At 39.1% G+C, this 21,278-nt stretch overlaps 1 protein-coding gene across 4 annotated transcripts in view; it reads right to left on the reverse strand.

Moving 5' to 3' along the window:
* Positions 1-3,979: 3,979 nt before the first annotated feature.
* Positions 3,980-21,278, reverse strand: part of CGA (glycoprotein hormones, alpha polypeptide) — a 40,329-nt gene continuing 23,030 nt past the window's right edge. For 2 of the 4 annotated variants that reach the window (XM_078368049.1, XM_035294654.3), the window contains exons 2-4: positions 6,558-6,664; positions 4,710-4,894; positions 3,980-4,309 (exon numbers count right to left, since the gene is read on the reverse strand). In XM_078368049.1, coding sequence (XP_078224175.1) covers positions 4,232-4,309; positions 4,710-4,894; positions 6,558-6,657 — 363 coding nt within the window. In that variant the 5' untranslated portion in view covers positions 6,658-6,664 and the 3' untranslated portion in view covers positions 3,980-4,231. 4 annotated transcript variants of the gene reach the window in all.

Here is a 21,278-nt window from a genome sequence, read left to right on the forward strand (position 1 = left end):
TTATATTCTGACAGAGGGGAAGCGGAGTGGGCATGAGTGGGTGGAAATGAGTAATGGCCTGTTCTTTCTGCTTGACTCCAGCTCTGCCACGTCTGAGGCTAGAGACTCTCCAGCAGCCTTTCCGGCCTCTCTCTCTCTTCCCATCACACATTTTCCCCCCCGCACTTTTTATGCAGCTTCATTCTTCTTTCTCCTCCCTTCCCTGTAACTCTCTTTCCCTTTCATCATTTCCTGCCCTTTTCTCTAACTCCCAAGAGACAGACCAAAGGCCAAGTGCCATCACTGTTATATTGGCCTCCTTGAGTCCTAGTCACCAATAATATCCCTATCATCACTTGGGAGTTTCTTCTCGTCATCAAATCTTGACACAGTTACAAAATAGTAGAAGTCTTGCATCTTTGCTTTATCCTTTTAACATGATGCCAGGTACCCCCACCTCCCGGCCAACAAGGGTCCAGAACTCCCAGTGCAGACAGAACTGATGGTCTGTTAAACTAGTGTCATAGTTTGTTAAACTGTTAATGGCCAACTGCATTGCATCTCCTAGGAGTGTTGTCATTTAAAAAGTTGGTGCTCGGGATACCATGTTTTAGCCATAAGGAAGGAATCTCACAGGGGAGATTTCGAAGCAGATTTCTGGCTGAGGTGAACGATAGATGGTATTTTTGATAGAACCACGCCCTCAAACATGTGCTTACTCTGCCTTAGGGTTTCTCTCAGGTGTTTTTCACAGATGGTCTTGAAGCAAAATTGCCAGCCTCCACACCTGCTTCTCTTCCTCCTTGCTGCTTATATATCTGAGATTATAATCTTTTCGCTATAGAGCTCATTTCAGAGCTTTCAAATTGACTGTCCCAAAAGCCATGACAATCATTTTCTCAGCCAGACCCAATCCAGAAGCTTGGAAGTCCAGCAACTACCCTTCCTTTAATATTACTAGCACTTCTCAAACTCCTTCATTTAAGTTCTCTTAATGCAAGAGTGAAACTGGAGGTTTGGGAGGGCTCAGAAGAGCAGGATCCGAAAGGCCCCACCCTCGGCATGAAGTTTCTTTTTAAGTCACTTTTTTTCATCCTATTTTTGGTAATTTTGCATCCTATTCTATCATACATCCATCTTTGTTTTGAAGTAAAAAATCACATTTCCACAAATCTTTAAGCAAAATTGATCCTGCAGTAAGGTTCTTGCTTATTTTGTGGCTTCAGGAACCCCCAAGCCCTCCAGCTTGAGAAACTAGAACTCTCGTTAAAATTCATATTTCTTTGCATGTCACACAAGGACCTCTTGACAGGTTCGTATTTATTGCTACAGTTCCAGTCCTCCAACCAGCTTCCTGCACTCCAATCACACTGAGCTCCTTGAACTCTCAGTGTTTCTTATCTCAGAATATTGCTTATGCTGTTTCCTCAAACTAAAATGCACCCTCCCCCATCTGTCTGCCTATCTTCTAGACCCAACTCAAGGATCATGTTGCCCTGAGAAGCTCTCTATGACGAGCCCCGACAGACTGAATAAGCCATTCCCTTTATTCCACTGAAGTTCACTCCTCTCCCATAGTGTACATTTCTCTTGATCGTAATTTGTTTATGCTGCTCTTCTGCACTAGGCTGTGAATTGCTTCAGAGCAGAGTATGTGCCTTATTCATGCTTGGCCTTCACTGGACCAGCACCATGCCTGGCACATGGTAAGACAGGAGGTAAGTATGGCTATGACCTTTCACTTAGTGCTCACCAGGGTTAACCTGGCTGAGCAGAACGAACACAAAATGTCCCTGTCATTTCTCTTTACTCCTGGAGTGTCCCTTCCATTTCCTCTGTCAATAGGATGATCCCAGATGAACAGGGACATTCTAGCCAAGAAGTGTCAGAAGCCTTCCATCACTAATGAGCCCTCCAAACAAGCACTCCAGACCTGACACTTAGTAGGTTCTCAGTCAATATCTGCTAAATACATGCATGAACCAACGATCAGCACCATTGTTTCTCTGATTAAGCAGTGTTATATTTTCTCAATCTTATCTTCCAGAGATTCCTGATATCTAAATCCCAGTGATCTAACAAAATATCAACACTTACTATACATTCAATGAAAACATAATAAATGAAGGAATGGACCAATGTCTTCATGCGTCTTTTCATGTTTCTTAAAAAGTGCATGCAATAGCAGGGTGCAGTGGCTCATGCCTGTAATCCCAGCAATTTGGGAGGCTGAGGTGGGGGATCACTTGAGGCCAGGAGTTTGAGATCAGCCTGGCCAACCTGGTGAAACCCCATCTCTACTAAAAATAATACAAAAAATGGCCGGGTGCAGTGGCTCACAGCCTGTAATGCCTGCACTTCGGGAGGCCAAGGCAGGCAGATCACTTGAGGTTAGGCGTTAGAGACCAGCCTGACCAACATGGTGAAACACTGTCTCTACTAAAAATATGAAAATTAGCTGGATGTGGTGGCATGTGCCTGTAATCCCATGCACTCGAGAGTCTGAGTCAGGAGAATCACTTTAACCTTTAACCTGGGAGGCGGAGGTTCCAATGAGCAGAGATCGCACCACTGCACTCCACTGTGGGCAACAGAGCAAGACTCTGTCTCAAAAAAAAAAAGTACATGCACTTCCTATTTTAACTTATTACCCTAACACCTGATATGTTTATCAACCAGCTAAGAAACAAGGAACTGGCTTGACACTCAGAAATAAAATTTTTACAAATGGGTGATGATCAAAATTTCTTTCTGAAAACCTTATTGGTGACCGGTGTGATTTTTTTTAAATTACAGGCTCTGTTAGGAGTATGACTTTATTGAGTAGCTATGATCTCCCCCACGGCTAAAATAATTTAATAGTTACAATACCATTGTCCTCAAGGTAAGGACCACCTCTAAAGTATAAATGCTCAATAAATGTAATATTGAAGCATGGCACTACTTGTAAGTTTCTTGTTTTGTTTTGTTTTGTTTGTTGTTGTTGTTGTTGTTGTTTTGAGACTGAGTCTCGCTCTTTATGGCCCAAGCTGGAGTGCAGTGGCATGATCTTGGCCCACTGCAACCTCCATCTCCTGAGTCCAGGAAGTTCTCCTGCCTCAGCCTCCTGAGTACCTGGGATTACAGGTGCCCACCACCACACCTGGCTAATTTTTGTATTTTTAGTAGAGACAGGGTTTCACCATGTTGGCCAGGCTGGTCTCGAACTCTTGACCTCAAGTGATCCACCCACCTTGGCCTCCCAAAGTGCTGAGACAACAAGTGTGAGCCAACACACCCGGCCATCTTAAACATTTTTAAAAACAAGGTGAATACACCGGGCATGCCACCTAGACCACAGTGAGTGCTAAATGAATATTTTGATCATCATTTATTCATTCTCAGCCAGATCTGAATGTGAAAAACAAAATCTGATGCCTCTGGCATTTCAGCGCAATGCCCAGTTTTAACTGGGTACAAAGATGCCCTTTCCTTGGCCACTATTCAGTAATAGCCTGGCTGCCAGGGACTAAGATGAGCGTTTTTTAGCCAGACATAAGGCAAGTAAATAGAAACTTCAGTCTGGGAATGATTTTGTCTTTCTCAAATCCATTTTTCTTTTGGTTTTTAATTGCACTTTTCTGACAGTAAAAAGTTTCTGATCAAATGTTCCCAATATATGGATAATTATTTGTTTAAATTGTGTAAGTGTATTACCATACCAATGTATCTGTGCTTTTATAAAATCCATCAAAATGGAAATTTAAAAAGTTATATAAAAATGGGTAGAAATAGAAGTTCTCATATTTTCTTCTCTTGTCCCAATAAATGTCCTATAAGTAGCCCACCAGCTGAAAGGACTCACACGCTTCTAGAAGGTGTGGTAACAGCAAGGCTCTCCAATGTTAGGTCACCAAACACATGTGGCCCCAACTCACTCAATGGCCCACTCTCCTCCATTAATGCTGTCAAAAGTAATTGGCTTTACTTTTAAGAAGAATGATAATTCAGTGACTGAATGATGATTTAAAAGGCTTTATTTGCAGTGGAACGAGCTAAATACTGTATTCATTCCAAATGAAAAGAACTAGACTACTGATTGTACTGTGGGATAAAGAGAAAGGCAATAAAGCTGCAGTACATCCTTGAAGCGTGTCAAAGCGGTATGGTAAGGAAAAGGAGGGTTTTAATCTCACAAAGCCATAAACACTGAACAACTTAATCTTCCATTCCAGAAAATCAGCAGTCATCACGACAGCACTTGGCAAAACGTTTAAAATTTGTGATGATAACAAGTACTGCAGTGGCACTCCGTGTGGTTCTCCACTCTGATGTTCCCCATTACAGTGGCCTAAAGGGGAAGGAAAAAAAGAGATATTATACATTATATATTAGATGATAGAGAGACAAAATTGAAGAATATTAAATAAAATTGCAGTCTGCTGAAATAAATACATGCATACTACATTTGCACAGTCCCCCTTTTAGAAGATATTTTTAGCACAAGTAAACTTACTTTCTCCCAACTGCCCCTTGTCCCTCTACCCCTATTCTCATTCTGAGTGAATACAGCCTGTACCCACAAGACAATTGGCTTTTTTAATTAGTGAGTAGAAATGTAGTCCCTGCCTGTACAAATGCTCAACAGAGTCTGGGTCATTAACCTTTGGCATTAAATCCCATGGGTGGGCTCTATGACTATTTCTCAGATTGGGCTGTTAGAAAGCTTCTGAGGCCCTTGAGGTGCTTACCTTGGTATATGCTTTAGCTACACAGCAAGTGGACTCTGAGGTGACATTTTTTGGAACCAACATTGTCTTCTGGGATCTTAATGGAGTGGGATATGCTCTAGAGAAGCAGCAGCCCATGCACTGATATATGGGGGAACCCAGCCTGGAGAAGTATTTGTTTTCCTTTAGCTTGCATTCCGGGCACTCTATCAGGAAAAAAAAAGGCACAGTCAAATAATCCAAAGATTTAAAAGAAACTATGAGGGTGGCACAGTTGCTCACACGTGTAATACCAGCACTTTGGGAGGCCAAAGTGGGTGGATCACTTGAGCTCAGGAGTTCGAGAGCAGCCTGGGCAATATGGTGAAACCCCATCTCTACAAAGAAACAAAAACTAGTCAGGCCTGGTGGCACACACCTATGGTCCCAGCTACTTGACCGGCTGAGGCAGAAGGATCGCTTGAAGCTGCAGTGAGCCGATATCATGCCACTGCACTCCAGCCTGAATGACAAAGTGAGACCCTGACTCAAAAAAAAAAGAAAGAAAGAAAAAATGTGGTGGCTTACGCCTGTAATCCTAGCACCTTGGAAGGCCAAGGCAGGTGGATCACCAGAGGGTCATGAGTTCGAGACCAGCCTGGCCAACATGGCGAAACCCCGTCTCTTCTAAAAATACAAAAAAACTAACTGGGTGTGCACCTATAATCCCAGCTACCCCGGAGACTGAGGCAGGAGAATCTCTTGAACCCAGGAGGCAGAGGTTGCAATGAGCCAAGATGGCACCATTGCACTCCAGCCTGGGCAACTAGAGCAAGATTCTGTCTCAAAAAAAAAAAAAGAAAAGAGAAAACAAACAACAAAGAAAAAAAAACTATGAGTATTTTCTTATTATGGGATGGTGAATATTATTTTTCCACCAAAAATGAAAGGGAACTAAGTAAGTTCTTTTTGGTTATATATTAATCTTCATTGATAATATCTATTTAATATTTATACTAATTAGAGTAATGCTCATAAGAAACAAAATTTAAAAACAAACATTTTTACAGACATGCATAGAAAAATCTCAGTTATAGTCACTCTTTCTTCAAGCATGGATTCTCTATCCCAATGCTAATGGCATGCCTAAAGGAAACATAAACTTGACAGATGAAAACATCATGTTGAACTGAAAAAAGAATTATGCCCAGAGGAAAAATATTTTCCCCTTTAGAATCTGCTATTGTTTTTCCCACAGTAACTCCAAATATTGACAGAGAGAAATATGTCAAAATTAAGAAAGCTTGGTGAGTGTAGGGAGCCCGGTATTAGATCAGGCATCTCCACTTGGGACCTGGATTAAAATATTACCACTTATCTAGAGAAAAACCATAATCAATAGTAGCTCACAATTTCAAAGCAGAAGGAATTATATCAGCTACTATATGAGATTTTTCAGACAGTACAGCAAAACAAATTTACTGTATAAAATGGTTTTGTTTTTCCTCACTTGTTAACTGACGTGAAAATTCATCCAAAAAGGCAATGTTAAAATCTTCTCGAATCTTCTGGGAGAAATGTAAGAAAAACTGAGCTAACTGAATAAGGAGCATTTTCTTCTTGTAAGACTCAAATAAAGAATAATAAGGAATCTATTTCAGATGAAAATGTACAGGCTGCTGTATAAATGGTTGTGTAAGATATCATTTTCACTGTACCTTTTCTGAACTTAATTTTATGTTCACAGTCTACAAGTGCTTAGATATGAATCCAGCAGCAAAGATTTATTACTTTTGAAAAGGAGGTAGAAATGTAATTAATGGAGTTATTGATGTACATCTAGAAATATGTGTTATGCTTATTACTTCAACCCCAACCCTGGTCACATACCCTCCGCTGTAAACTCGCCATCAGGAAGGGAATGGAGAATATGCAGAAACACCGACAAGGTGATCAGAATGATAGCTGCATATTTTCTGTAGGAATCCATGGCTCTCCTGCAGACAGACATGGGAGGAAAAAAAAAAAGAGTTAATCTAAAATTGGCTTACCAGCCATAACAGCAACCAGTAGTAGTTTCAGTGTTACTAATAGTTATCAGTGTTTTGACCTCTCTGCTTTTAGCTCCCAACATATATTAAAACCATGTAAAAAGTTCCCTTAGGAATGAAGTAGATAACTGAATCTTCTCATTTCTCACATTAACTTTTAGAAATTCGTTTAATAATAATTACAATAAATTCTCTTTTTAAATATGTCATCCTGTTAAGAAGCCTCAATATTCTTATCTGTAAAACATGGAACTCAGGTAATACCTAAGAAAATATATATAAGTTTATATATGAGATATAAAATATACAATCATTTGATGGAGAATAAACACAAAGTATTCAACATTATCAGCCATTAAGGAAATGCAAATTAAAACTACAATGACATATTATGCCTCTATCAGAATGGCTAAAACAAAAAATAACACCAAACACTGGCATGGATGCAGAGAACCAAGATACCTTGGCATTGCTGGTGGGAATATAAAATGGTACAGCCACTCTGGGAAATAGTTTGGCAGTTTCTGATGAAACTAAACATGTACTTACCATATGCCCCAACAGTCGCACTTTTGGGCATTTATTTCAGAGAAATGAAGACTATGTTCACACAAAACTTATATATGAATATTCATAGAGACTTTATTTAGAGTAGCCAAAAAACTGGAAACAATTCAAATGCCCTTCAGCAGGTGAATGTTTATACAAATGATGGTATATCCATACTGTGGAATACTGCCCAGCAACAAAAAAATGAACATACTATTGATACACCCAGCAACTCGAATGGATCTCGAGATCCATTCGAGAAAATTATGCTGACTGAAGGCTAAATACTATAGGATTCCATTTATATAACACTGTGAAAATAACAAAATTATAGAGATAGAGAATAGATTAATGGTTTTAAAGAGTTAGCATTGGGAAAGAAGTGTGTGAGGATAAGTGTGGCTCTAAAGGGACAGCACAGGGAGCTGTGGTGATGGGACAGCTGCATATTGACAGGGATATTAGTCACACTAATCTACGCATGAGATAAAATTCCATAACAGAGCACTAGTATTATGTGTGTATGTGCCTTAAGTCTGAATAAGTTCTACAGGTTTCAGCAATGTCAGTTCTCTGGTATTCACATTGTACTATAGTTGTACAAGATAATTATCAGTGGGGGAACAAGCTGAAGGGTATATAGGACATCTCTGTACATTTTGTTGTGACTTCCTCTGAATCTACAATTATTCCAAGTAAAAAGTTTAAAAAAAAAAATAATTCAGAGGCCAGGCGTGGTGGCTCATGCCTGTAATCTCAGCACTTTGGGAGACCAAGGCAGGCAGATCACAAGGTCAGGAGATCAAGATCAGCCTGGCCAACACAGTGAAACCCCATCTCTACTAAAAACACAGAAAATTAGCCAGGCGTGGTGTAACGCACCTGTAGTCCCAACTACTCCAGAGGCTGAGGCAGGAGAATCACTTGAACCCAGAAGGCAGAGGTTGCAGTGAGCCGAGATCATGCCACTGCACTCCAGCCTGGGTGACAGAGCGAGACTCCATTTTAACAATAATAATAATAATATAATAATAATTCAGAATGAGGTTTAAAGGTACAGGTGAGTCAAAACTTGTGGTTATTTTTCATGCAGACTGACATAATAGGGCCGAGTTTCTGCTAGATGTTTACATTAATCCATAACACTTCTTAGGAATAATTTGTCAGAGAGAACTAAGTTCATAATACTTCTCGACTATATCTGTTTTGAAAATTTGAAATCTGAAATGGCCCACAGTCCGAAACATTTTGAGCACCAACATGACAACACAAGTGGAAAGTTCCACACATAAATATTTAACACATGCTTTGTTTATGCGCAAAATATTTTAAATGTTGTATAAAATTACCTTCAGGCTATGTGTTTCAGACATGAAACAATAAATTTTATGTTTAGACATGGGTCCTATGCCCAATATATGTACATGCAAATATTCCAAAATCCAAAAAAAATTCATAATCTAAAACACCTTTCATCCACAGCATTTCAGATAAAGGATACTCAACCTGTATAGAAATTCAGATTGTGTAAGTAGGAAGGTAAGTAAGTTTTATGACATACATAAATCAAATGTATGTCATTATTTCTACCTGATATATGTATTTGTACATAAGTAATTTTGAGTTCCATTTATCTTCATACATAATTAACAATGAATAAATACTGTTCTAAGTCAGTGGTTCTCAAAGTGTGATCTGTGAGGTTAAAATGACTTCCGTAATAATACTAAAATGTTGTTTGCCTCTGTTTCCTCTTCATCCTCTTGAGTATTCAGAGAAATTTCCTAGAGGCTACATGACATATAATCTTTACAACAGGTTGAATGAAGAAGCAGGTGAGAATTTAGCTGTGTTCTGTTAGACCAGACAATGAATAGTTTTGCAAAAAGGTAAAACAATGGCACTCTTTTCACTGACATTTTTTTCTTGAAAATTGTCATTTAAAAAAATAAATATTTGGCCTGTCTTTCTAGGAGGGGGAAATTTTCCTGGATAATGTCCTGAGGAGTATTTTCCAGCTTGGATTCATTCTCTTCGTCACATTCTGGTACACCTATCAAATGTAGGTTAGGTCTCTTCACATAGTCCCACATTTCTTGCTTGGTCAATTTGGCTTACTCTACACCAATAACAGACTTAAAGAGAGCCAAATCCAGAACGAACTGCCATTCACAATTGCTACAAAAAGAATAAAATACCTAGGAATACAACTCACAAGGAACGTAAGGGACCTCTTCAAGGAAAACTACAAACCACTGCTCAACGAAATCAGAGAGGACACAAACAGATGGAGAAACATTCCATGTTCATGGTTAGGAAGAATTAATACTGTAAAAATGGCTATACTGCCCAAAGTAATTTACAGAAACAATGCTATACCCATCAAGCTACCATTGACTTTCTTCACAGAACTGGAAAAAACCACCATGAACTTCATATGGAACCAAAAGAGAGCCCGCATAGCCAAGTCAATTCTAAGCAAAAAGAACACAGTGGGGGGCATCACACTACTGGATTTCAAACTATACTACAAGGCTACAGTAACAAAACAGCATGGTACTGGTACCAAAACAGAGATATAGACCAATGGAACAGAACAGAGGCATCAGAGGCAACACAACATATTTACAACCATACAATCTTTGATAAAGCCAACAAAAACAAGCAATGGGGAAAGGATTCCCTGTTCAACAAATGGTGCTGGGAAAACTGGCTAGCCATGTGCAGAAAGCAGAAACTGGACCCCTTCCTGACAACTTACACCAAAATTAACTCCAGATGGATTAAAGACTTAAACATAAGACCTGGCACCATAAAAACCCTAGAAGGAAATCTAGGCAAAACCATCCAGGACATAGGAGTAGGCAAAGAATTCATGAACAAAACACCAAAAGCATTGGCAACAAGAGCCAAAATAGACAAATGGGACCTAATGAAACTCCACAGCTTCTGCACAGCAAAAGAAACAGTCTCTAGTGTGAATCGGCAACCAACAGAATGGGAAAAAATTTTTGCAGTTTACCTATCTGACAAAGGGCTGATATCCAGAATTTACAAAGAACTCAAACAGATTTACAGGAAAAAAAACAAACAAGCCCATTCAAAATTGGGCAAAGGATATGAACAGACACTTTACAAAAGAAGACATATATGAGGCCAACAATCATATGAAAAAATGCTCATCGTCACTGGTCATCAGAGAGATGCAAATCAAAACCACATTGAGATACCATCTCACACCAGTTAGAATGGCGATCATTAACAAATCTGGAGACAACAGATGCTGGAGAGGATGTGGAGAAAAAGGAACACTTTTACACTGTTGGTGGGAGTGTAAATTAGTCCAACCATTGTGGAAGACGGTGTGGCGATTCCTCAAGGCCTTAGAAATAGAAATTCCATTTGACCCAGCAATCCCATTACTGGGTATATATCCAAAGGACTATAAATCGTTCTACTATAAGGATACATGCACACGAATGTTCATTGCAGCACTGTTTACAATAGCAAAGACCTGGAATCAACCCAAATGCCCATCGATGATAGACTGGATTGGGAAAATGTGGCACATATACACCATGGAATATTATGCAGCAATCAGAAATGATGAGTTTGTGTCGTTTGTAGGGACATGGATGAATCTGGAGAACATCATTCTCAGCAAACTGACACAAGAACAGAAAATGAAACACCGCATATTCTCACTCATAGGTGGGTGATGAAAAATGAGAACACATGGACACAGAGAGGGGAGTACTAAACACTGGGGTCTATTGGGGGGAAAAGGGGAGGGCCAGTGGGAGGGGGAGGTAGGGAGGGATAGCCTGGGGAGAAATGCCAAATGTGGGTGAAGGGGAGAAGGCAAACAAAACACACTGCCATGTGTGTACCTATGCAACTGTATTGCATGCTCTGCACATGTACCCCAAAACCTAAAATGCAATAAAAAATAAAAATAAAAATAAAAATCATCACTCTAGTTAATATTAAAAAATAAATAAATAAATATTTGTATTAACATATGACAGATTTTTCTAAGTGAATAAAGATTTGAAAACTTTAACATAATCACTTAGCCATTAAATACTGATGGATATAACTTCATGAATAGAAGCTCTTTGAGGTCTCCAATAACTTTTAAGAGTGTAAACAAGTTCTGGGATCAAAAAGTTTGAGAACCACAGTGCTAAGTAATACACAAAGCTATAAGAAAATTTTTGGAATTAAAACTAGTTTCCTTTTTAAACTAGTATCATTTTTGTGCTTTAATATTACAGCTCATATATTATGAAAATTCAGCCATTATGCAGTGAACAATTATATCAGAATTAATTTAGAGAGAAACATTTATAATAAGATTGCAGAATGTGAAAGCATGAAGTCAATGCACATTTTAAGAATTGGCTTTACAATAAAGTGAAAAGAAGATTGAAAAAGTGAAACAAAAATCACTTGCTGTAGCAGAAACTGTTATCTTGCTTTGCCTTTATTTTGAAAAGAGATGACATTAACCAAGTAAAAACAAATAAACTTCAAATTCTAGGTGATTTTGAAAGCATTTTAATAAATCTTTTTATCAACCTAATCACCCTCAGGTTTTTCTGTTTTAAAATTCAAAAGAAAATATTAAGAATCGGGGAGGGGAGAATTATATTCTTCTGGGATTTATGCTATTCTGCAAAAATACACTTAATCTAAAGTCAGATTTACTTTTAGCCTCTTTTGGTATTCCCCATGAGTATTTTCCAAAAATTCATAGGCCCTGTGCATGTAACCTTAGAATAATCTACAATATGCATCAACATACCCTTATATCCCATCACTCACCACATCAGGATAACGTGAGTCCAAGAAAATATGTGTTTTCTCAACTTGGCCTTCCTTCTTTCCCTTTGCAGTTCATCTACTTCAGAGTCTTTTAAGGAGCTGCTCAACTGCCAGATTCATTGTGAAGTTTTCACCCAACCCCAAAGACAAAATAAATATCTTTCTCCACTGCATTCGCTTGTCACTTTGCTTATAATTCTTAGATGATGCCCCAGAGTCTAGCCAGTTATGTGCATGTCTACCTCTTCATCCACAAAGAAAGCTTCTTTCTTTTTATTTAAATTAGAAATTGGGTCTCAGGAGTGAGGTGAGATTGCACCACTGCACTCTAGCCTGGGCAACAGAGAGACTCCATCAGTAAAGAAGGAAGGAAGGAAGGAAGGAAGGAAGGAAGGAAGGAAGGAAGGGAGGGAGGGAGGGAGGGAGGGAGGGAGGGAGGGAGGGAGGGAAAGAAAGAGAAAAAGAAGAAATGGGTATCTCACTATGTTGTGTAGGCCGATCTGGAACTCCTGAGCTCAAGCAATCCTCCCACTTCAGCCTCCCAAATTGCTGAAATTACAGGTGTGAGCCACTGTGCCCATCATGAGAAAGCTTCTTCAAGATAGAAACTATGCACCTTTAATCTACCATTACCCTAGCACAAGACCTCACACAAAGTAAATGATCAATACAGTTATGTTGAATTATAATAATATCAATCAAAAGCTGCTAACATAGAGTTGTCACACTAAGAAGCAAGATAACCCTTGAATGACAACTTAGAGTAAATGTTCAGTAGAATTAAATATTTTTATATAATTTTATTAGAGAGAGTATGTTCTCACTTAGCTATAAAATTGTAGCTGACTAATATGTGAATCTATAAATGTTGCATATGTCACACGGAGAAACCATTTTATGCTAAGACATAAAAGTCATAAAAATTCAAAAGAAACCATTAATAAAAAACATATAATAGCTCCAGGGTTTAAATTAGTGCCTCTTAGTTCATATTAAAAAATATATATACCCAAATTTAGATTCCTGAAATAATGTGACTCTGTGAGGAAAAGATAGTGAAGGAGTGAAGGATGTACTATTCCAAAATATGCCAGATTGGTATATTGATTATTTTTGAGTTGAAAACATTAGTGAAATTTTAGTTGCAGAAAGAGTGAGCTGAACTTGTTGCTCTCTGCCTGCAGCGAGCAATAATGATTCCTCTGGGAGGGGCACCCTCTCCATGCCAGGGTGAGAAAATATCCCTTATCATCAGAGACTTGGAAATAGAGGCTGTGAGGGTCCAGAATAACCATACTTAATGAAGTGACCCTTATCTTCCACCTGTTTTAAACCTCCTCCTCCACCTCACATATCTCTTAGTGACTCCCCTAGAAATTCACTGCCCCTAGCCAGATTTTTTTTTTTTTTTTTTTTTTTTTTTTGAGATGAAGTCTCACTCAGTAACCCAGGCTGGAGTGCATGACGCAATATGGACTCACTGCAACCTCCACCTCCCGAGTTCAAGCAATTCTGCATCAGCCTCCAGAGTAGCTGGGATTACAGGTGCAAGCCACCACGCCTGGCTAATTTTTGTATTTTTAGTAGAGACAGGGTTTCACCATGTTGCCCAGGCTGGTCTCAAATAAAAGCATCTTGCTTTGGCCACTTCTTCAGACTTCACTCTCTTGTAAAGATTCCAATGTACATGTAAAACTAATAAAATTTGCATATTTCTCTCTTATTAATATGAAAGAGAATTTGACTCCCAGATCCAGCTGAGGAGCCTACTAAGAGCTAAAAGGGGGTTGGAGGTGATCTCTGGCTCCCCTACAATAGCATTTGTTTTGGTTTTGGTTGTTGTTGTTGTTGTTGTTTGAGGGGTTTGGTTTGGTCTTTTCTTTGAGACGGAGTCTCTCTCTGCCTCCCAGGCTGGAGGACAGTGGTGCGGTCATGGCTCACTGCAGCTTTGACCTCCCAGCATTAAATGATCTTCCCATCTCAGCCTCCCGAGTAACTGGAACTACAGGCATGCATTGCCACACGCTGCTCATTTTTTGTATTTTTTTACACAGACAGGTTTCATCATGTTGCCCAGGCTGGTCTCAAACTCCTGGGCTTAAGCGATATGCCCCCCTCAGTCTCTCAAACTGCTAGTATTACAGGTGTGAGCTACCTTACCTGGCCCAATCACATTCTTAAAAGTACAAAAGGATATTATTACCATAGCATACCATTATTATTTAACATATGTTTGCACAATATTATTCATTGTGATTAAATACAATTAATATATATATTTCTATAATAGAATTAAATGATTTATGAAATAGACACTCTACCAGTATGCCAAACAAGCCGTATACACATATTAAATACATACATGCACCAATATACATCTTGACACACCAAGTATCGGACACATACACATACATACATATGCCCATGCATATATTAATGATTGTTCCAAGAAGGTCACAAGTGCTTGAAACAATGTGACATACAGGCCCTTTGCTTGCAAACATGTTGCTATTGCTCCCCACTGCCAGAGAGTGGTGAGGTTTGTGGTTTTTCTAAAGGTGGTGATAGCTGGAGTGACTAATCTATAGTCTCTACACCAGGAAGCCCAAATGACTCATAACACATTCTTGAGATGACTAGGCTAGGATTAGAGGCATAATCGTGTGTCAATCAAACAGATTAAATCTAACTGACTTCTAGAGGGTTAACCTAAGTCTTCACCTCTTTAGCCCCATCTAATCCCACTTCCACATCAAACAGTAGTATGTCTATCTTTGTACCCCATTTCATCTAAGTAGGCCCTATGACTGATTTGACCAGGAATATAGCAGTAGTGACACTGGGCAAGTAGTAGGTATATCCCTTAACTGACCTGGCATTTCCTGCTTCCCATCTCTTAGAAACCAGTTGCCATATAAGAAATGAGACCACCACAGGATGGGAAGGCCAAGCCAAATGAAGATACTCTAGAGGGTAAAGTGTCACATGGAGAAAGAGAAAGAGGCCAAGAAATAATGAGGCACTAGACACATGAGTGAAGAAGCCATCCTGGATGACTAGCCCAGCTGAGCTTTTAGATAACTCCAGCCGCAGCCACCATCTGACTGCACTGCATGAGAAACTCAAGTTAAGAACGGCCTACTTGAGCTCAGTCCCCAGTGGAACTTTGAAAGATAATAATTTGTTATTTTACTCACTAAGTTTTCAAGTAACTTGATGGATAACAATAAATAACTGGAACAACCGCATTCTCTTATAACAAACATCTCTCCAAAGTCTGAGGTATAGAACCACAATCTTGCCTCCACTTTCTCTTCTGTGCATATGGCAGGTTGGGTGTGGAAGGTCTTTATACAACACATATTTAGTTAACCTATTACAGAAAACGTAACAAAGCATTTAAAAAATGGAGTTAGCATTCAGTGCACTATCTGTAATACTGAATATGGTAACAATATCTTCTATTTTTAAAAAATAACACCTACCATTAACTGAGGACTCATGTGAGCTAGACATTCTTTTGGGCACCTTGCACTCACAAATATATTCAATCATCATGACAATCCTGTGTGGTATCATTCTCGTTTTTGTAAAGAAATTCTAGAGGTGAAGTAATCTATATAAGGTCACATAATTAGTTACTGGCAGAGCCAAGGTTTTAAAATGTCTTTTTACAATTCCAAACTCCAAACTCTGAACCACACTTCATTGTACTGCCTTTAAATCTTTACATTTTACAATGAGCTTTTTAAATGATGTTTTCAGATGACATATCCCTAAATAAGATGCCGACATCTTTTTTAGAGCAACATTATTATCTGCCAGTTTAATATAGCTTACCAATGTATTTTTTATTTTACATATTTATTTGACTTCACCTTCTTCAGAGCTGTTTTTAAAGAGCCATTTCTGCTCAGGCCAGTAATCCCAGCACTTTGGGAGGCCAAGGCAGGCAGATTGCTTGAGCCCAGGAGTTCAAGACAAGACTGGGCAACATTGTAAAACCCCGTATCTATTAAAATACAAAAATTAGCTGGGCATGGTAGCATGGGCCTGTAGTCCCAGCTACTCAGGAGGCTGAGGTGGGAAGATCGCTGGAGCCCAGGAGGATGAGGCTGCAGTGAGCCAAGATCGAGCCACTGCACTCCAGCCTGGGAGACAGTGAGAAACACTGTCTCAAAAGAAAGAGAGGAAGGAAGGAAGGAAGGAAGGAAGGAAGGAAGGAAGGAAGGAAGGAAGGAAGGAAGGAAGGAAGGAAGGGAGGGAGGGAGGGAGGGAGGGAGGGAGGGAGGGAGGGAGGGAGGGAGGGAGGGAGGGAAGGAAGGAAGGAAGGAAAAGAAAGAAGAAATCTCATATTTTATAACTGATTAGATATGAGGACTAAGGGCTATGAGAATGTTTGTAGTGGGGAGCAGCAGGGGAACAGGAAAAGGGGAAAAAGGCTTTCTTCCTTTTTTCTTTTTTTTCTGATACATCATTTCTCTCTATGGCTCAGACTGGAGTGCAGTGCCACGGTCTCAGCTCACTACAGTCTCAACTTCCCGAGCTCAGGTGACCCTCCCATCTTAGCCTTCCAGGCAACTGTTACTACAGGAGTATGCTGGCAAGCCCGGCTAATTGGGGGATTTTTTTGTTTGTTCGTTTTTGTTTTTGTTTTGTTTTGTTCTGTTTGGAGAGACAGGGTTTCTCCATGTTTCCCAGGCTGGTCAACTCCCGGGCTCAAGCAATATCCCCGCCTCCACCTCCCAAAGTGCTAGAATTACAGGTGTGAGCCACCGTGCCCAGCCAGCATTGGCTTTCACATACGTTCACTTGCTTTATTTTCTTTACACCTGTGTCATAGATTAGAAAACTACACATTAGAGAATTTAAAAGATTTGCCAAAGTTACTCAGAAAGTAATCTGATCCTAAAATAGTGTCCTTCCGTTTGCATACCCTATAGCCTAGAGGTTTACCGTTAATTCATGTCCTCCTCTAGGACTTGGAGTCACACATGAATCATGCTGTTGCTTGCCTAATTTGATTTCTAATACTGTCATTGATCCCACCCCTAGTTCAGCCTAAGTGCCCAATCTTAAACCCCAGAGTATTAAGGATGCTGGATCATTTCTACAATGTTATCTCCAAGCCTGATGAACCAAGAAATTGCTAGATTACTTTGTACAACATTACAATGGCACTGCTGTAACATTATATGCCAAATCTGGAATTTGCAAGGATCAGAAGTTGATTGCAAACTACTCTAGGATTCACAATCTGTAAAAATGGAAGTTTGGTGCTATGGACCATGCTGTTCTCAATGAAAATGTAAGTTCACTACTGTAAATTTTATCTTTGTGAAAGCAGATTACTTTGATCTGCTTTTAAGCAAGATGTACATTACCTTCTAAGTTAGCCATTTCTGTTACCCGGCTATTACTTTGAGTTTTCATGTAACTTGGGGTCTCACATTAAAAAGAGATGTACACTGAAACTGAAAATCTGCTCTGGAACATAATTAATTGGTTTTCTAACATTTTTCTCACATGCCACCCTTTTCAGCAGGAAATGGTAAGAAATATGAGTCACTTAAAATGTCAATGACTCTTTCTGCAAAAAATAATAACAAACTCAAGAAAACCAAAGTTGAAATTAAAGCAGAAACACACAAACCTTTTATAAATGGTGGCTGCTCAAATAATTCAAAACTATAGAAAAGTATTACCTGCAATTTTGTTGACCAATATTGTGAATAATTGAATTGATGTTAAGTCAAGTAATTATTTAAAATATACCTTCAGAAGCTTTAAAATATTCTTTTTCTAAAGTAAAATATCTGACTTTTGACTGGAAAAAAGATTGAAGAGCTTAGGAAACAAAATTCCCATGGGGATGAAAGGGAGCTTCTGCATTCCTAACGGACCCTTATACTGTCAGCCCATAATTCTTCACATGTGCCCATATCCTGTTCTTCAGTACTAATAAGGAGGGACAAAAAAGCTCTTTCATTTTTTAGTCTCTATTTCCCAATCGGCCACCATTTCAATTAGCACTAATGCAACGATAAACAAGGTTAGCTGCAAAAAAGTTTCCAGAAACTCATCGCATCTACACAATTATACTAGGGCAAGTGACTTACTATTGCAAACTCATGAATAATACTGAGTTTGAGTTGGTGGCGAAATACTACCAACTCTTATTTTTGTAGCATTTTATTAAAGAAAAAAAATAAAAACACTGATATTCAAAAATTCCATGCTCCTATTCAAGTATGCATGAGAACATCTATTCAAAAGATAATCAGAAGCTATGGTCATTTGGCTGAACAAGTGAGCCGCTTTATCATGGGCCAGTTTGAAGATATAGTTATACATCACTTAAAAATGGATAATAAAACAATATCAAAACGTCTACTTGCCCTCCATCTGATTCCTAGAAGCCACTCAAAAGAATGCCTTTCCAATGGCATCCAATAATTCTTGAGGAAAATTTTTTGATGCTGACAGGCACTCAAGCATCTCAGCAGGAGACATTGGGTTGCTGGCTTCTAGATAACATCCTAGCCTATGATCACAGCCACAGTTTTACAGACTTCCTCCCAATTCACTCATGAGTGCTGAAAAGAGAATGAGTAAAAGCTTCTCTCTTCTTACTAACATGTATGCAGAGATTCTGAAATCTTTATTTTCTCAAATATTTTACTCCTCAATTAAAATCCCCCAAAATTATTTCATTCATGTTACCTTTTTCTGGGCTTTTTGTAGGATATGTTCAGGGCAGTTGACTGTGGATCTGAAGAGAGATTTTAGCTTCGTCTTGTGATTTCTCAGTAACTGCAGTTAATAAAGTCTTCACCTGTTTTTTATACCAGCAGAGTAATAAGCTTATGTGCTTCCACCTGCATCTAAGCCCTGGGATCAACAGTAAATTCCATCCAATGATTGAATGGCACTTGGTGTAATTACCATGACATCAATTTGATCTTATCTTGTTTCAATGCTTAGATCATTTTTGTTTTGAGCCATTTTCAGGCGGTGGTGACCACAAGGTCAACCTATGAAAAGAAAGTACACTGTCACTTTGTACGTATTTTATTGAGCCTTACACATAACATCCTGAAAGTCGACACTTTCCTATAAACAAGAGACATTTAATTAGCTAAGTACCTGATATTTACCTAAACAAGAGCTGTAGATTTCAGAAAATAGATATAGAGCATTTCCAGGTTTATACCACTCACTATTCCACTAGGAAACAGAAAAATGAAACACATGCCTATTTAGACTTTTCTAAAATTAACGTGCATGTGAATTTACTAAAGATGCATGAGAAAGGAATGAGGCAATTCTAAGAAGGACTGAATTGTTCTCAATATATTTGCCTGTTTTTTGTTGTTTCTCATTTCGCTTTTGTAAAGCTCAGTTTCTGCCTGAACAGAAAATATGTATGTTATGGCTTGCCAGATGTGGGGACACTTAGTTACAAGGTTCCCAACCCAGTGTCACTGTAAAACATGCACAGCTCTTCAGACTACTGTGACTTCTTTTTTGCACAGAGATTATTGAGGGAATGTGTTCTCTTTCCGGGTCCACAAGGGGGCACAGTTTTAAGGGCAAGAACTTCCTAGCTCCATCCCATCTCTCTCCATCCAGGAAATTTAACTATTTATGTTTGAATTTCACCAGCAAGGGAAGAAACTAAGAGTCAATCACCCCAGTGGAAGTTCTAAGGAACTCCTTTCATTGGCCAGGGGACTTAGAGAAGGTGGGGGTTCCTCTCAGGTTAAAAGTCCCCTTTTTCCACACCCCTTTGGACTCCATGTTTGAGTCCCCTTCCACGAACACTCCCTTCGTGAAAGCCATCTTTCTCTCTCCTGGATGTCCCCTCTGGTGTTTCCTTCTGCACTCTCTCCTTGTCTTCCCCTCTGAAACTCCATCTCTGTCTCTATTCCCTTCCACTCAGTGTGGAAGCTGCTTTTCTCTCCTGGATTCCATCTTTCTGGATTCTCTCACTCAGTGTGAGAGTTGCTGTTTCTTTCTCTCTCCTTCTGTTTCTCTCTCTCTTTAAATAAAATCACCTTCTACAAACACTTTTGAGTCAGGCATTTACTGCGCACTGCGCCGTGGTCCCCTCTCTCATTCTGGAGAAGGGAGGAGACCAAGAACCTAGAGAAATGTCCTCTCATGGGACCTGAGGGCACCCTGAACCCCTGAACCCCAATATTACATTATGACCCTTCAAAAGTTCCCATCTTTACTCTTCTCAGTACACAAAGGAATTAGCTTAGATACAAACTACCATGGACCTCTTCAGTGGAGTTTAGAAGAACCATGTGATGCAAAAAGCAACTCTTGTTTACCATAAACAAACTTAACAACAAAAGCAAAGTTGTTCTGTGATTTATTTTCTGTGATAAACAAATTTGTTTAGGTTCTTACACCTTTTCAGATTTCCGTTATTTCCTTCCAGTATGCACCCCAACCATTCGCCTTTTCCTAGTGATGCTTTTTTTGGGGGGTGGGGAAACAGAGTCTCCCTCTGTTGCCCAGGCTGGAGGGCAGTGGCACAATCTTCACTGCAGTCTACGTCTCCAGGGTTCAAGCGCTTCTCCTGCCTCAGCCTCCCAGTAGCTAGGATTACCCGTGTGCACGACCAGGCCTGACTAATATTTGTATTTTTAGTAGAGACAGAGGATTCACCATGTTGGCCAGGCTAGGTTAACTCCTGACCTCAAGTGATCCAACCACCTCGGCTTCCAAAAGTGCTGGGATTACAGGTGTGAGTCACCGAGCCAAGTCTTTCTAGTGATGATTGATGTCATCATAATTCCAAGAATTTCTGTCTTTTAAATTTCAACGAACTGGCAATATATTTTCAATGTAGCAGACTTATTTTGGAAATCTTTCTATTTAGGCATTTCACTCTCTTTTGTTCTATTCCTTCTCCTTCATTTATGCCTTTTTCAATCCCTTTATTTCTTTTTTATCTGAATGATTATGTAGGAACAATGTTTCTAGGATGCTTTTATTAAATTATTTTTGTTTGGCTTATGATTTTGCAGTGGATTTTATTTTTATTTCACATTTCTATATAATAATTATGAATATTAGGGAATTCATATGAAAAAATTTATATTTTTAATTTTTAATTTTTTAAATGATGTGGCTACATAAATAATACAAAAGTCAGTCCCTTTTACACCTG

This window comes from Callithrix jacchus, chromosome 4 (genome assembly GCF_049354715.1).
Source record: "Callithrix jacchus isolate 240 chromosome 4, calJac240_pri, whole genome shotgun sequence".
NCBI classification, from domain to species: Eukaryota; Metazoa; Chordata; class Mammalia; order Primates; family Cebidae; genus Callithrix; species Callithrix jacchus.